The sequence below is a fragment of the Argiope bruennichi genome, chromosome 10, assembly GCF_947563725.1.
Source record: "Argiope bruennichi chromosome 10, qqArgBrue1.1, whole genome shotgun sequence".
Classification (NCBI taxonomy): Eukaryota; Metazoa; Arthropoda; class Arachnida; order Araneae; family Araneidae; genus Argiope; species Argiope bruennichi.
Window position 1 is genome coordinate 63172744 of NC_079160.1, and position 18505 is coordinate 63191248.

The following is an 18505-nucleotide window of genomic DNA, read 5'->3' on the forward strand; positions in this document are numbered from 1 at the left end:
CTAACATGATAATATTCTTATTTTGGCATACTTTCAGTAAGTTGTATGATGCAATAGTTTAACTTTTACCAAAAAATAAAGCTAACTTTGGCGCCAATGGAATTTGGATGTCAATGATTTTACATTGCAAGGAACCCGATTTAATTCCTTGGCAGAGATTTACATTTCTAACATGATAATATTCTTATTTTGGCATACTTTCAGTAAGTTGTATGATGCAATAGTTTAACTTTTACCAAAAAATAAAGCTAACTTTGGCGCCAATGGAATTTGGATGTCAATGATTTTACATTGCAAGGAACCCGATTTAATTCCTTGGCAGAGATTTACATTTCTAACATGATAATATTCTTATTTTGGCATACTTTCAGTAAGTTGTATGATGCAATAGTTTAACTTTTACCAAAAAATAAAGCTAACTTTGGCGCCAATGGAATTTGGATGTCAATGATTTTACATTGCAAGGAACCCGATTTAATTCCTTGGCAGAGATTTACATTTCTAACATGATAATATTCTTATTTTGGCATACTTTCAGTAAGTTGTATGATGCAATAGTTTAACTTTTACCAAAAAATAAAGCTAACTTTGGCGCCAATGGAATTTGGATGTCAATGATTTTACATTGCAAGGAACCCGATTTAATTCCTTGGCAGAGATTTACATTTCTAACATGATAATATTCTTATTTTGGCATACTTTCAGTAAGTTGTATGATGCAATAGTTTAACTTTTACCAAAAAATAAAGCTAACTTTGGCGCCAATGGAATTTGGATGTCAATGATTTTACATTGCAAGGAACCCGATTTAATTCCTTGGCAGAGATTTACATTTCTAACATGATAATATTCTTATTTTGGCATACTTTCAGTAAGTTGTATGATGCAATAGTTTAACTTTTACCAAAAAATAAAGCTAACTTTGGCGCCAATGGAATTTGGATGTCAATGATTTTACATTGCAAGGAACCCGATTTAATTCCTTGGCAGAGATTTACATTTCTAACATGATAATATTCTTATTTTGGCATACTTTCAGTAAGTTGTATGATGCAATAGTTTAACTTTTACCAAAAAATAAAGCTAACTTTGGCGCCAATGGAATTTGGATGTCAATGATTTTACATTGCAAGGAACCCGATTTAATTCCTTGGCAGAGATTTACATTTCTAACATGATAATATTCTTATTTTGGCATACTTTCAGTAAGTTGTATGATGCAATAGTTTAACTTTTACCAAAAAATAAAGCTAACTTTGGCGCCAATGGAATTTGGATGTCAATGATTTTACATTGCAAGGAACCCGATTTAATTCCTTAGCAGAGATTTACATTTCTAACATGATAATATTCTTATTTTGGCATACTTTCAGTAAGTTGTATGATGCAATAGTTTAACTTTTACCAAAAAATAAAGCTAACTTTGGCGCCAATGGAATTTGGATGTCAATGATTTTACATTGCAAGGAACCCGATTTAATTCCTTAGCAGAGATTTACATTTCTAACATGATAATATTCTTATTTTGGCATACTTTCAGTAAGTTGTATGATGCAATAGTTTAACTTTTACCAAAAAATAAAGCTAACTTTGGCGCCAATGAAATTTGGATGTCAATGATTTTACATTGCAAGGAACCCGATTTAATTCCTTAGCAGAGATTTACATTTCTAACATGATAATATTCTTATTTTGGCATACTTTCAGTAAGTTGTATGATGCAATAGTTTAACTTTTACCAAAAAATAAAGCTAACTTTGGCGCCAATGGAATTTGGATGTCAATGATTTTACATTGCAAGGAACCCGATTTAATTCCTTAGCAGAGATTTACATTTCTAACATGATAATATTCTTATTTTGGCATACTTTCAGTAAGTTGTATGATGCAATAGTTTAACTTTTACCAAAAAATAAAGCTAACTTTGGCGCCAATGGAATTTGGATGTCAATGATTTTACATTGCAAGGAACCCGATTTAATTCCTTAGCAGAGATTTACATTTCTAACATGATAATATTCTTATTTTGGCATACTTTCAGTAAGTTGTATGATGCAATAGTTTAACTTTTTAAGAAATGAAATAATTATGTAAATATATTTTTATTGACATTTGAAAGTTTAGTGTGATTTAAGTTTGATATATATAAAAAATCTCTACACTTTTATTTTCATCTAGAACTTGTAGTTAGCTTATTAATACTTTGCGGTTGTATTAAATTTGGATGTAGGTGTCGTGCTGGTCGGGATTAATTTCCGCTGAGCGAGCAGTGATACATAGTATGCAAGATTATGAAGAAAAAACACAATTTATTCATTCTTTGGTAACTCCGATATTGTAAACATAATGATATGTTTTAATGCAATGTTTTATTGTAAAAATTATAGTTTATAATTCGCCATCGTGTGGAATCTTTCAAAACAATCTCCAATGTGAAGTCTTGGTTTTCAATGACAAGTAGTCGCAAAAATAATTCTTTTAGCGTCTTCCGCCTTGAGTTTTCTGTTGGAACAGACAGCACAGACAGTACTTATGATGTCTTAACAGTGCCGCAATATATGTAATCTGCCATTAAGTCTTTCTTCTATATCTAAGGACGATGCTCCATGTTATTACTTGCAATATCAAATTCAGTGCTCAAATTGTCAAAATAAGATTCATCATCGCTGGTTTCAGTTTCACAGTACACTTCTTTCGGTAACTTTCTTTTTGCCATTTTGGAGTATTATTTTTGAAATATCTTAAAGTGCAAGAATGCCAAATTACAGTAAAAACAATTTGTAAAATACTATTTCGAATTTTACACAGTATCTCCAAAGACTGTCGATTTCTTTACGTTCGAGATGCAACTGACTCGCTACGGCATCTTGCATGGCGAGTCAGAGGCGGCTCTATTAATATTAGGATTTCTAATCACGAAGTTTTAGAAGCACCGTATTGGTTCGTGAATAAATTCCTTAGTTGTTTTTGTTCTTTCATAGTAAGTGTAAACTGATATATCCTAAATGAAGATTAAGACACAACGAATACAATACAAGTTGAGTATGTTTCTTTGCTGTGGTGGCTGAGAGAAGACATACGATCGGAACGGTAAAAATGCTTTGGTGACCAAAAGCAGACAGACGACCGCAAAGGGTTAAGCATTAGAGAAGCATAATTGCAAAGAATTTTTATGGAATCTGGAAAATGATTTGTGATGTGAAAAATTTACATCAGAAATCAGAAAAATAATTTTGCTAATGAGAATAAGAGTCTCTTCTCAACGTTCAGGGATGCTCTGCGTTTAATCAGAATATCTTCCATACAACGGAAACTTTTTTCCCTCTCCAGAACAAGATTTTAAAAAAATAATGAATTTGTATTTAAAATTTAGAGTTTTAATATATCCTAGCTACAATCATCTCTACGATTTTTATTTAAAGTTATTTTATTGATATGTAAATAAATAATTAGTTTTAAAAATCCTTAAAGATAGTCAAATATATTATGCATTCTATATATGTTTGTATGTTTTACATGCCATCATGTGAAAAGTGAAATTGCATACAATAAATTTGGAAATTCCAGAATTTAGAATGTAAAAAATACAATTAATTCCGGTTATATCCAAACTACAAACACATTTGCATTTTTGTTATGAATTAATGTTATATATGTGTAACTAAGTAAAATCAAAAACTTGAAGACAGTCAAATACATTATGTATTCTGTATAAGTTTGGATGTTTTACATCCCATCATGTGAAAAATGAATTTATATAGAATAAATCTGGAAATTCCAGAATTTAGAATGTAAAAAGTATAGTTAATTTCAGTTATATCCTGACTGCAACCACATCTAAGTTTTTAATATGAACGAATATTATGTATGTGTAACTAAAAAAAAATCAGAAACATGAAGACAGTCAAATACATTATGTATTCTGTATAAGTTTGAATGTTTTTACAACCCATCATGTATCATTAGCAAATGTATACAAAAATCATGTATAACAGGTTACAGTGCAGCAGCACGAGTGGGAAAACAGTCGTATACAATAAGCTATTACAATGTATAATCGTGACAGTATAAAAAAAATCAAAGACTGAAAATACTTGACTCATGTCAGGATACCCACATAGTGGGTCCCCTTTAGAGGCAGTGGACTTCGATGGTCTTGAGCTCTGGTCTCTTCAGAATCACAATTGAGGAAAACTCTGATGCAAGCCCCTTGCAAAAGTACAAAACACTGAAGAATAAAACTATGTGAATAGTTTCTACTCTCTTGGACAAAAACCAAATGAATATAAATAAAAAAATATAAATGGTTTTTAATTTTAAAAATTCTACAACTGTTTGTGAAAAAAAAAAAAAAAAAACTTTTATGCAAATATGCAATTTGGAATTGAAATAAAATGTCAGGGTTATTATGTTTAATTCTCAATAAATATTTTTAGATGCAAATTCTATGATGTAATCTGACACTATGGACCCTCCACTAAATATTTCAGATGTGGTCAATTTTTTTACTTCTGGCGAAAAAAAAGACAGAAATAATATTTATAACACTTATGACATTAAGCCCAAAGCATTTAGTCAGTTTTAGTATCCTACAGATAAACCGCAGAGATATTTCATTACATATCCATTTCAAACTAGGCAGTAAAGCCTAGAGATAATGTTTTATGAAATCAAACTTTCAAATTGTTTCCAAAAATTCTGAATAAATACTTTAATTTTTAATAATGCAGGTTACAAAGAAAGTATAAAAGAAAATTATGTAATCTATAAAATTTAAAAACTGTTTTTAGTAAGTCTCAGCAGACCTCATTTATGGCACTTGTAAAACTAAAGGCATGAGTGTAATCTTTAAACCATAAAATGCACTTATGAAATCTTCAAATTTAGTAATTGTAAAAGTTGCATAGAATGTAAGTGAAACAACCTTTAATTAATGATTTTCCTAAATATGGGTAAAAAAAAACTTTAAAATATTTTATTTTATTTACTACTATTTTTAAATTAATAAGATTGCTCTCTTTTTAAGATATGACATGAAAAGTTAAATACCTCTAAATTTCAACACTGTTTCACTTATGGGGCTTTTATCTTTGATTTAAACTCATTATGAAACAATATTTTGGTAAAGAGCAAACATGAAAAGATGTAATGGTTTGTTTTTGTACTTGTTGCCCTTTGACGATGGAAATGAAATTCAATTTAATACATATGAAATTAAAATCTAGCGAAAGGGCAGTACTTTTGCAAGAGACTATTATAAATACAACACAGTATATGTGATATAAAAACACATATAAAATATGGCAGTGATGTAGCTGATTTTTTTCCATACTAGTCTCCATTACATAAATACACATTATGAACTGCATTACAACCCCACACAAACACTATAAATAACAATATGAAGAAGCTAATCTAACTACAGTGGAGTATACATTAACCTGAAAACTATTGTGTTCAGAAGGTTTCAATATTAAATGTATAAACTTTTCCAAGATAAAATGCACATATGTGTAAGGCTTTACATGAGTACAGTATGCAGAATTCAAAATATCATAAAAAGAGAAATTGAAGTTTATCCTTAACAATTCAAAAAATATCTAGAAAGTGTAAACTCAGAATGTAGTATCCCAGACAATAAAAATTGTATTGATTATTAGTTTTTGCAGAAATAGCTATTAAACAAATCCAGGAAAAGAAAAATTCTTATAATTAAAACCTTCACTTAAATATAAAATTTATTTCAATATGACTTGAACTATTGTATTCGTTTTTTACAAGTAAGAAACATGCTATATAAATGAATGCATTTGTTCCCTTCATAAATTATTTTATGATATTGTAACAAAAAACTTAGAAAACACTTTTAAAATGAAATCAATACAATCAAATGTAAAAATCCTTTCCAATTTCATAAGTTTACTTTCATAAACTATCCCATTTTACTTTAGATATTTCTTTCAGAAATTAACATTTACAGTGGAAATAATAGAAAATGATTAATAAAAAGAAAAGTAATCCTTACTACAACAACAAAGGTATTACATTTTTCAGCAACATTTTGATTGATCAAAAGGGGAAGACACATATTTTACAATAAATAATTATGGAATAAAATTTTCACAAATGTAACATTTAATTTAAATACAGTTTTCTATTTTTCATTTATAAAATTTTAATTTTAAAATTTTATTTGTTTTTTAAGAGAAAAAAAATGTAATTAAAAAAATCACTAAAAAAATTTTTTTTTAGAATACCAATGAACATTTTCAAAACTACAAAAATTAGTCAAATATTATAGACATTTTTTTTTAATTTACCTGAATAGTTTTAATATAAAAATCAAATGTTTAAGAGGACCAATTCTATGAGAAACTTGAATAAATTACATTATAACAAATATTTCTTTTTGCATTACATTAAACCCCATAAAAGAAGAAAAAATTTAAAGTTTTTAATTGAGAATGCTTATTTTCTGCACTCAATTAAATCTATTTTAAGTTCTAAATTAAAAGGGACTTTCCAGCTTCTTTCAAATGGATATTTTTAATGCCTTTAAGTTCATGAATAAAAATTTTTCATCATTAAATATTTTGGAATAATTTTAATTTTACAAAATTTCAATCAACAAATATACTTTTTTTGTTTAATTTAGATGAAAAAATTGTTGTTATAATTCTATCTATTAATTTATACAAAAGGTTGATTATCAATTCCTAGTTTATTTCTTCCAAATAGTAAGAATTAAAATTCCATTATTAGAGAGCTTACAAAGAAAAATAAATGTATTAAAAAAACCTGCAAAAATTAAATATTATTTCAATTATTTATTTTTCTTTGAACAAATCTATAGGTATATGCCCAAACTTACACCTACAGTTGAAGTGAAAATTATATAGAATTAATTTAAAATAAAATTCTATCACATCAACTATTTCTTATAGTTGTTTATAACCAAATAAAATAAAAACAATCCATTAAAAACTATATGAAACAGGCAAAAAAAAAAAAAAAAAATCACATGAAGTTGGATGTTCTGCATAACTGATATTACTATTTTGATAGTCATTCAATTTTTAAAATAAAACAGTCAAAAATCAATTTAAAAAAGAAATTCGGATTTAATGCCAAAATGTTTTACTGATTACATCAAAGTTTATTCAACTCTTTGTGTTGAAAAAAGTAGAAAAGGAATTGGTCCCATGAGTTAAATGCTGGAGGGGGAAAGTAAACAGAATGGGTGAGGTGGAGAAAGGATTTGCTGGGAAACCAGTTTTAAAAAAGACTATTCTGATAATTTCAAAGTATTTAAATAACAAAAAAAACCTTGGCTAATGAATCATCACAAACACAAGAAATTCACTACAAATACAAAATATTAAACAAAGGACTATGAAATGATTGTACCTATCTACAAGATGCACTTTTAGAAGTATCAGTGCTTCAAATACAGTATTCTTAATCGTCGTGGTGCATTATGGGACTTCTTCCTCAAGCATTCATTAAAAAAGAGTGTCATAATGTTTTCAATTATTTTATGAAGATAAAAATGTATTTAACATATTAGTAATATAATTTTTTTCAAATAAATGTATATTATTCATACCTAAATTTTAAAATTTTATAAAATGCATTAATATAATCTTGCATGGTGATCATATTAATATATGCAATACACATGGGATATTATAAATTCCCAAGACAACTAAAAAAAACATCATTCCGAATTATTATAGTTGGATTTTTTTAAATAACAATAATTTAATTATATCCAAATTAGTTTTTTTTAATTAAGAAGAACAGTTCTTAAATTGTTTTACATTTTCAGATGATGAAATAAGGGAGAAAAACAAATAATTCTTAGATTGAAAAAAAAAAAAAAAAAAATAGGCTATCCACATAATTGTTTTTGAGACAGGAATGGCATTAAAATTTAGAATGTAAATTTGACATTTTTGTACAATTTGAATGGAATTAATTTACTTAGGCTTTGCTGAAACTCATGTCCACAGGAAGAAGTCCAATAATATAGCCAAAGATAAGAAAATAAAAACATGACACACAAAACATGGCATAGTAAAATACAAGACATACGATAGCGCACAGAGCTCCTATTAACACTGACAATTCCATGAGAACAACATTATAAACCACTATTCACACCAACTGAGGCTAATTTATCTACACTTTAATCACTTCTCTTCACTTTTTTTTTTCTTTTTGATACTGCAGAAAAACATCCTCCAGACCTTCCAATTCCTCTTCTGTGCAATTTTTTTATGAGTGATATATCTTTCAACAATTCTTTCTACATGGCAATGATATAAAAATAGTTGATATACATTTTGAATTACAGTTATATGCCAACAGTTCACCTTGTACTTTATTGACAATAGGCAGTGATACTGAAAATCATTTAGTGATGATGTTTAGGCTTTGACTTATTCAACAGTATAAAAAAATTTTACACACAGAATAACAGTAATCCTCCAATATTTCAGATTTGATTCTTCTTCTTTTTTTGACATTCTTTCCTAAATATTCAGTTTACAATAAGTACTTTCAATACCATTTCAACAATTACAAAAGATAATTTTTAAATAATTTAAATATCATTAAGTAGTTTTTGTTTAAAAATACATGTACTGTAACATAAATAGTTTCAACAATTTAAATAAAAAAAATTGTAATTAAACAGAACATTATATTTTTTTTGCATTTCAGAATAAATCTTAGTTATTGAATATTTAAAATATTTCATGCATACAAAAGCGATGTCTTGAACCCCTTCAATTTAAAACTTCAAATTAATAATAAGACAAAATTATAAGCTATTAAGAAATTAATAAGTAGATCAAGAGGTGTGTTTAAAAAAACAATTTTTAAGATCAAAAATGCATACATGAAAATAATAATAAAATAAAAATTATGGATATTCACACCCAAAAAAAATAGCCAACAAAACAATAATTGTGGGATTTGCAAAATATTTCATACTTATTTGAAGAAAAGAAATCCTACTTTTTAATAAAGTTATAAGGTCCATAGATAATAAATAATATTCAGTAATAAATTACATCAATTATTTTGATTTACAGAATCATTCCACTGCAAAAAAGCAAGAAAAATCTCAAAATATATTACAGCAAACGCAAATGTAAGTATAAAGTACAGGAAAATGAGATCCAGCTTTTTGCATTCCAGCAAATATATTAACTCCATATCATTCTCTTGAGGTATTATTTTGTCAACTTCGTATTTTTTAAGTTTTTTTTTTTTTTTTTTTCAAAAACAATTGTCACCTGTCTGTTCCACAAATTGTCACTAGGATAAGTTGAGACAGGTGAATGTAGAAGTTATAAGGGTGAAAAAAGGCACTCTGCAGACCTGACATTCTGAGAGACCCAGCAGTGTTTATTTATCAGTTTCAACCCTTTTCGGTTCAATTCTCTCCAAACTTCATGCAAAGAAATCTGATGGCAATAGGTGATGGTACACTAAAGGCCACAAAAATAAATTACACAACTGAAAAGTACTGCAAATGGTACTTTGGAAGTGACTTGAATGACACAGATGATGTGATGAGAGCGAGGCTTGAAGATTAGAAGTTTCCACAAGCTGTTGGATGTGGCACTTAAATGGTGATAAGTTTTGTCATTTTTTAATCATTTTTTTTTTTTTAATTTTCTCAATCTCTCACTTGCGCTTGCGTTTCCCTGGACGTGCAACAATCCCTGTCTTGCTGAGTGCGACCATCGAGGGCAGCTGAAGGGCTTGTCGAGGTAGTTTGGAAAGTGGAATGGTTTTCTGGAGATTGGAAAGGATTTCGGATTCGGGTATCCATGAGTCTGGTATCCTGTACGAAATTAAAAACTTTAATTCAGTGTTCATAATTGAAACAAAATAATACAATTAAGTAAAAATATACAATAAGTGAGAAAAAAAATTTTCAGGCTATTTAATTTTTTCGGCACTTTTCTGATTACCTAGAGCTAATCAAACTATATGACAATTATATAATTTTTTTTGTTGTTGTTGTTATGAAGGGTTATCAGCAATGTGTGTGTGAATGTGCGTTGAATAATTATATTTAGTGGCAATATTGATACCATGTGGTAACTACTGCAAGATTAACAGAAAATTGAAAGCTTCATTTATCATGTATATATGAATATTAAAATAAAAGCAATATGTATGACATGATTTTTCATTTTTTTACGCTTTATTAAGATCTTGCATATAAGAATTTTTCCAATTCTTGAATAGCATAATATTTAAATTACATTTATAACATTCATTTTATTAAAATCAGACATTGGAATTATTATAAAATCTCTGCTCAGTAGCATGTTAAAAAGAATAACTTCAGAACAAATTTAGCAATAAGGATTAAATACTGCAGAGCAGAGGTAATAGAGACAATTTATGATTAATTTATGTTTCCAAATATTGATGTTTTTATAAGATCTGCTGAATTTTATTATTTTTTTAAGTAAAATACGTTCGCAATTCTGTTAATATGCAATTCTTATCTTAAAGAACCTGTATCCAAATAAAAAAATATAACTTTCTATACTAATCTCTTTATATTACATTGATTTCTCATAACTTTGTGCTTTATCTATGAAATTAACATGCCACGTACTCAAAAATTTATTTTATAAAAACCATGAAACTGAAAATCATTTTGCAAAAAGACTGAAAGATTACTAACAATAAATATTATCAATTTCTGAATGAATATCTGAATATAATTCAATGTTGCCTCAAATCCATTTTCATATAAGTGGACAAAGCTGATCTATAATAATTTACTAAAATTGTATATTTTTTTTTTTTTTGATATTTACTAGATAAAAAAATAATAAGCATTTTTGAAAACATCATTATGATTGTTAACTAATTAAAAAGTTAGTTTAAGTAAAAGTAAATAACTAATCAATCAGATGTTTCCCCATCCCTTCCTCACACACATACTTTACTGATACACTAACAATTACAAAGACTTTCTTCGTGAGTTCAAGAGTGACAAAATAAAACCAGTTTTAGCAACATGAGAAAATGGTAATTTATTTTAATGAGATGTGTCTCAAACTAGAGCTATCCAGTAATTACACAGCAGGAATTTTTCAGTACTCAGACTTGTAATTCAGCAATAAATTTACATCATAAATGCACTCTCTCTCTCTTTTTTCCCCAAGAAATTTGTTTTTTAAAAAATAGACACAAGAAAAGTATTGTAAAATTATAACACAAAAGTGAATTCAAGATGCAGAAATCCATGTTTTATTTTTAGTAATGTATTCATTCAAATCCAAAAAAGGGGGGAACCATTTTATGTTACATAGAATTCATTTTCCCCCCCACCATACATTTCCAAACATACTCTTAAAGAAATTATTTCAGATTCCTCCTCATTATTTTTCAATAGTTGAATATTAACAACAGAATTATTATCGGTAAGAAACACTAAAATGTTGTCCACAGTAAGTCATTTTGAAAGATATCCATTACATTCAGTTAATTTTAAAAATGATTATGTAATAAAATGTGATAAAAAAAATATACTGGTTGCCAGATTGCAAACAGAAACTACTTTAAAAATATTTCTTACATGTCTTCAGGATTCCAGTGAAGAAGAATATGTACTTTGCCTGTAGGATCAACTCTTCTTCCAACAACCTACACAAAATTTAACAAAGAGATAAATTAATAAGTCTGGAAAAAATGTACAAAGATTTTGATTTTTAAGAAATTCTAAAAATTTATATATTAGAAAAAAAAGTTTTAAAGTTTGGTTAACATTTTTTTAAAATTGGAGAAAAAAAATGCTTTTTAAATACATTTATTCTGATTTATATATTTAAAAAAAATCAATCAATTAGTCTCAAAAGTAGATCTTACATAGTGTATGAAAAAAGAATAAATGAACTTGTAAAAATAAAATAATTATAAAAGTAATGAAAGTATTAAGAATATATTAATCACTAATAGATTAAATTAAAATAAATTCTTCTATATGAACATAATTTAATAAATTGCCATAATTCAAATAAATATTATATGCTATTAATAGATAGAAAAATTTGTTTTGTAAGAATTGACTTTGAGAAATAATAATTCAAATTTCCATTTTTTAAACTTTGATAAAAAACAATAAATATTTAGCAATCAAAACTAAAACATCATGCACCACACTTCAAATTTCAAACTTTAAAATAAAATTTCATCATTTATCTGAACTCTAAAAAATTATTCGGAGGTTGTCAAAAAAATTTGCAATCTGTTAAATTACATCTTTATTAAATAACCTTTCAATTACTAAAAATTGAACTTCTCTATTTTACACATTTTCCCTTTCTTCATCTAAAAAAATATACACAGAATGATCTAAATTCAAAAAATGTTACAGGATTTTCAAGAATTTATTAATCTTCTTTTGTAATTTAATGACACATCATTTAAAAAAATTGAAAAACATATAAATTATAATTGTTCCAATTAAATAATTTTCCCACATTTTTTAATTACAATACTAAAAAAGCACAGCTAAGGGTAAATTGATATTTGATTCTCTGCCCCAGACAACTCTTATAGCAATGAAATATTCAAAATAAATAAGTTAAACAAAAATCAACTTACTGTGCTATGGAATGTAATGGCAGAAGGTGGACCCCCACAGTTCATTCCTTCTATGGAACTGAGCTGGAACAAATTGTGTCTCACATGTTCCATGGATGCATCATCAAAAAAATCCTTTGCTTTATCTGGAAAGAATAGAAAATAAAACATTAAACAGAAGTAAATGCAAAATATATAGTACATAGAAAAATCATCAATCAAAGAATAATAAATCTATTATACAGATAATGAAATAAGAACAAAAAATCAGAATTCTAAGATAATACTTCCAAAATTTATAGATTACTTTTAATTAAAAAAAATTTAAAGCATAACAATTCAAATTATTTTTATTATTATGAAAACAAACAAGAAATTTGGACATTTAAATATTTATTCACAATCAAAAAGAAAAGGAACAAATATATATATATATATAATTACATTTTTAAAGGATCAGTACTTTTAAAAAAGTATTCATAACTTGTGTGTACTTGCTAGAAATAAAAAGCATTGGCATACTTTTATATGAATACTGATGCTTTAAAAAAAATCCATATTTTTAAATAAACAAAAATAACAGAAACATTAACATATTTACAATAAGATAAGATATATCAGCAAACTTAAAATGAATATTAAAGCATATTAAATATGAAAAATATACACTTAATAAAATTAAATATTAAATAAACATAATTGTAGTACAAAATTAAAAGAAGTTCAAATCATTCAGCTAAATACATTTTAATATAAATATAAAAAAAATTTCTACCTGATTCAAGCAACCAATTAAACACACATACATACACAAATATATATATATATATATATATATATATATATATATATATATATATATATATATAATTTCAATATGTCTTCAATGAATCATTAATAAGAATGGGTAAAAATATGTTTGGAATTGTTTTCCGTACTTTTAAGGACGCTTTTTTCTTCTTTATTTAAATTTCCAAAACATCAAATAGAAAAGTAATAAAATTTCGATTCAGTCCTGTTACTTCAAAAAGCAGAACAAAACAAATAAAAGTTTCATTTACTGCCTTATTTCATTAATTTTAATGATAAATACCTTCTTCCTCGATAATTAGCTTCGGAAACTTTCTAGCTGCAATAACTTTAGGGTTCATATCACAAAAATATAATGAATGCAAAAGTTTTAATCTTATAGTAAATAATTGAGACGTGAGATATTTGTGTAGTTCAAATTTTTAATACTGTAGCCATTTGACAATTCTGTAGAATTCAGCTCACAATTAAAAATATTGTTTTTTAACTCTCTGAAAAGCTCGCGCATTATCAAAAACGAGGTTTAAAATTTTTTTTACCATTAAAAAAAGTTTGTCTACAGATTGTACACTATGTATAATAAAAAGTAAGCGACAATTTCTTAACAGTCCATTTTCTTCTTTCATTTCAAATAATTTTTATACAGTTATATTCGTTAGTTAAAAATTAAAGCCTTATAATAGTGTTGAGTATAGGATTGACCTACCAGAATTATATAACGATCGTTTCGATCCCCCTCCCAAAAAAAAAGTGGATAATGTTATTATAGAGTTAAGACGATTCATAAAAATTCGTTTACATTTAAAAAGCCAATATATCTGAATATAAAAAAATGTCTTTAATCATACATATATTTTCAATTGGTTGAAAGACCGCTGGAATCAAGTTAAATATAGATTTCCTTTATATATATATATATATATATATATTTAATTAGAATCGGGATTAAGAAAAAAAGTAACCCAACTATGCCCAATTTCTTACTGCATCGATATATCTTGTAAACATATAATATAAAATTGGGTGGAAAATGAAATTTTATTTACTGTAAGCAAAGATGTATCTTATAGCGGTTAATTTCTGATAGTCATCTAATTGTGCTTTTTTTAACAGTGAGACTCATCCTAAAATAATCCGTACACCAAGATTGTAGCTAAAATAAGTACGGTTTCCAGCATTTTTTTTTTTAAATAAAAAGTAGTGACGCGACATTCGATCATTAAATAACTTTACTACTCGACATCAAGTCTTGGATTCGGTCATTCATTTCTACCGCTACGCTAATGATCATGTGCGAAATGTTTTCACATTTCTCCACTAGATGGCATGGCACTAGTCAAAAGAGAGGTGAGCGATCTTGGTCGAATAAGATTTATTATTAAAGTTTATAAACTTACTAGCACTGTAGCTGCTTTGCTAGCGTCTATTAAGTTCTATTTATAGCTATTTCTAGCTAGAAAAAAGCACAAAAAATATACTTTTAAATCGTAAAAAATTTAGAATTAATAAAAAATTATGTTTAAATTAATAATAATGAAATTGTCCGCATAAAGCGGATTTTCTTTTTTAATTATAAGATTGTGTAAAAAATCATATTTGTTTGGCGATTTATTTAGAAATTATAGTACGAAAAGAAAACCCTAAATATTTTAATTCTAAATTTATCTCCCTAATACAGAGGCGCAAATCTTTTTAATAGCTCAGTTAAACTTTTTAGGCGCAAAAAAAAAAAAAAACCAATTCACCAAAAGGTATGAAATTGTACAAAGTTCTAACAAACAAATGGTCATTCAGTTTTATAGATATAAAAAAAGATGGGGGGGAGGGCGGGGGAGAAATTAAGAACAAAAACGAACTATAGAATGAAAAAATACAATCATATGTACCTGGGGTGCACGATCAAACCATAAAAAGGAAGAATTTTCCATTAAAAAAAAATTAACGACATATATTTTATATTCAACAACAGATGAAATAGTTATAAAGGGAATTTTATGAGAAGAGGAATATAAAACGCATTATAAACGATAAAGTATATTAGATAAACATTATTGGCACAAAATTATATATAAGTTTCACGCATAAATAGTTATAAAATATAGCTTATAAAAATCATTCTTTTAAGAGAAACAATATAATTGTCAATCGAAAATGAAATGACAAATATTTTTCCAAACAAAAAAATGCATTAAAGATTGGGAAGAGAAAAAAAAAAAAAAAAAAAAAAAACGAAAGTTAATAATTTACACAGTCCGAATATTTTATACACAGTTCAGAGTTTCAGAGGTGTTCAAATAAACAAAACTACATTAACCACTTAACTTAAAAACCCCGAGAATAGTATTGAAAATATTCTGGATATATTGGAAATTTTTGGTAATCTTCTACAAAATGATTATTAAGGGGTTAAAATTAATTTTTATTTTCATTTCTTTACTAATCACGAAATACTATCAATTGCAAATTTGTAAATAATTATCTTTAAATAGAAAAAAAAATGAAAATTCAATAAATGAGTCAACAGAAATTTGACGATATTCAAATAAACAATGGTATATTAGCAATTCATTTTTATTTTTCATTTCTTTTCTAACCATGAAATACTTTTAATCGCTAACTTGTAACTCAGCAACAAATTAAAAAGAAGAAAAAAATTCAATAAACGAAATTCAATAATGAACAAAATAGCTGAGTCCCATTTTATTCCACACCCCACCCTCATCTTTTTATGAGTCGGTGGGAGGGCGGAAGGCCTCCTGTGTTGCCAGCAGCTGCACAAAGAAATCATCTGCCAGGATTGGACGAAGGCCAGAAGGGAGCCACCCCCTTGACAGGAAGAAATCAGGTGGAATCAAAATAATAATGAACATTTCGAGCTCTAACACCAATAATGGTTCAACAAGAGTACAAATATGTTGTGAAGCATCTTAATAGAAAGAAGATACTAATCAGTTTTACTAATGCTTCTCTAAGTTATCCCGAATACAATAGCATGAGAATACGTTTTGCTTGTAAAATGAGGTACAAAAGAGTTTACTTAATTTAAAAAAAAAAAAAAAACCTTTTACTTAATTAAAAAAAATAGAAAGAGAAGAAGGCGTGGTGCGGAAGTTTGGAGGAGGGATGCCAACTCAGGTGCAATTCTCTCATTTGATCCCGATTCAAATGATTCCGCCTAGTTCTCGACACGAAGATCATTCTAAAACAGTCTTCGAGTTGAGTTAAAATCGGATGTAGACTCAATTTTAAGAAATTATGAAATCATAAGATGTTAATATTTTTTTTTCATTATAAAATCTAATATTTGAAATAAAACCTGCAGTAAGAATCGAAACGACATTTTCTTTTTATATGATTATCTGAATAGCTGCATAACTAGGAATGATATTCATTTTTGCTTCGAAAGTGAACAAAGTCAATTTTTTCCTTCCTCCAAAATTGATACATAAAAAAAAAAAGATATTTCGAAATATCAATTTTCTGTCAAACTCGCCATATTTATTATCAACAAATAATATAACAACGTTGCTATCCATAGTAAAAAATAAAATTTATAAATACATCAAAATATCTGCAGAGCTCAGTTTTATAAGGGAAAAAAAGGGGGCAGTTACAAATAAGTATCGAATTAACATCCGCTAAAACAATATAGCGAAAATCAGCTTGTACAATAAATTCTAAATACTACGATGAAATGACATGATTTTAAGATGCGATAACAATACAATTTCAGATGATGACATGAAGTACAAAATCAAACTGAATGTAACGAAGGGGGGGAAATTCCTGAAGTTTCTTTAAGGAAGAAAACTGAATGAATAGCCGATTCAATATCAGTTTTAGAACATTGCAATCGATTTATTTGTTTACCAGCCGATCTTAAACAACCGATCAATTAAAATATATTGTCTTTCACATTTTTTAAAAATTAAAATGAACCAGCGAGATTGGAAGAATTGTTTATCGAAATTAATAACTAAAGAATGATGATAATAATAGTAATTTGTTCTCATTCTGTATTTGCGTTCGAAATAAACTGATCATTATAAAAATTATTCTACGTATTTTTGAAATAAAATGAATGAAATTAAATATCATGATATTCAGTTTTATAACTTTAGAAAGAGTGATAAAATTCCTAAAAGACATTATTTCAAAAGCTTGGTTGCAAGCTTTCTTTATTCTTAAGAGAATCAGATTGATACAAGGAAAAACAAATTCTATTTATTCTAATTTTGCGAGCGCAATGAAAATCAATCAGCTGTCTAATTTTTGAAAATCATCGTTGGTGGTCTAAAACATTCAAATGGATCATCAGATTTCTATTCAAATCTTCCAACAACAACCTGTTATTCCAAAGAGCAGATTTTAATCTTCATTTGTTTTGATTTGAAAAAAGTATTCAAGAATGGAATTAAAATGGAGTCTCCATTATTTTAGTAACCTGAACCGAAGACAGATCGCATAAGAATTTAATTTTGGAAATGTTTCATCTTTTAAATAACAGCGATACAGTTGCACTTGTTTGTATTAAAATATTCTAAATAAGTTCATTCTAATTTTATTTTTCTCTTCTAATTCTTGGAAACTACATACAAGAGATATTTGAAAGTGCAAATTTGATCCTGAAAAATAATATATTTTATAAAAGAAAAAGTATTTTAAAAACTTTTATTACTGTTGTAAGAAATAGACATCTTTCTTTTCTTACAGATACTTCTAATCCTTATAGATTTTACTTTATAATTCTTTACTATAAATAACGCGTATTTTTGAAATGTTCAAATCCAATGAGTTTACTATATAATGTAAATTAAATCATAAAATTTTGTGAATTAAAACAATGATTCAATGATTTTAGATCACAGCACCATGTTTACAACAAACTTCCGCTTTCACCAGATTTTAAAAATTAAAAAAAAAAAGTTACTCAAATCAAAGATCATTGGACTGTAAGTATTAAAAATAAATTGCGCAAAGAATCGAATTCAACGCTTTCATAAAAGTAACTAAGTTCAAAAGAATGCAATCTATTTATGGGGAAAAGCTTTAAGCGATTGGAAAGGGGGGGGAG

General features: G+C 26.9%; 1 protein-coding gene across 3 annotated transcripts in view; it reads right to left on the reverse strand.

Moving 5' to 3' along the window:
• Window positions 1-3899: 3899 nt before the first annotated feature.
• LOC129988222 (zinc finger protein AEBP2-like) overlaps window positions 3900-18505 on the reverse strand; it is a 268585-nt gene continuing 253979 nt past the window's right edge. For all 3 annotated transcript variants that reach the window (XM_056096388.1, XM_056096390.1, XM_056096389.1), the window contains exons 4-6: window positions 12643-12767; window positions 11615-11682; window positions 3900-9856 (exon numbers count right to left, since the gene is read on the reverse strand). In XM_056096388.1, the coding sequence (XP_055952363.1) occupies window positions 9697-9856; window positions 11615-11682; window positions 12643-12767 (353 nt within the window). In that variant the 3' untranslated portion in view covers window positions 3900-9696. The remainder of the gene's footprint in view (window positions 9857-11614; window positions 11683-12642; window positions 12768-18505) is intronic.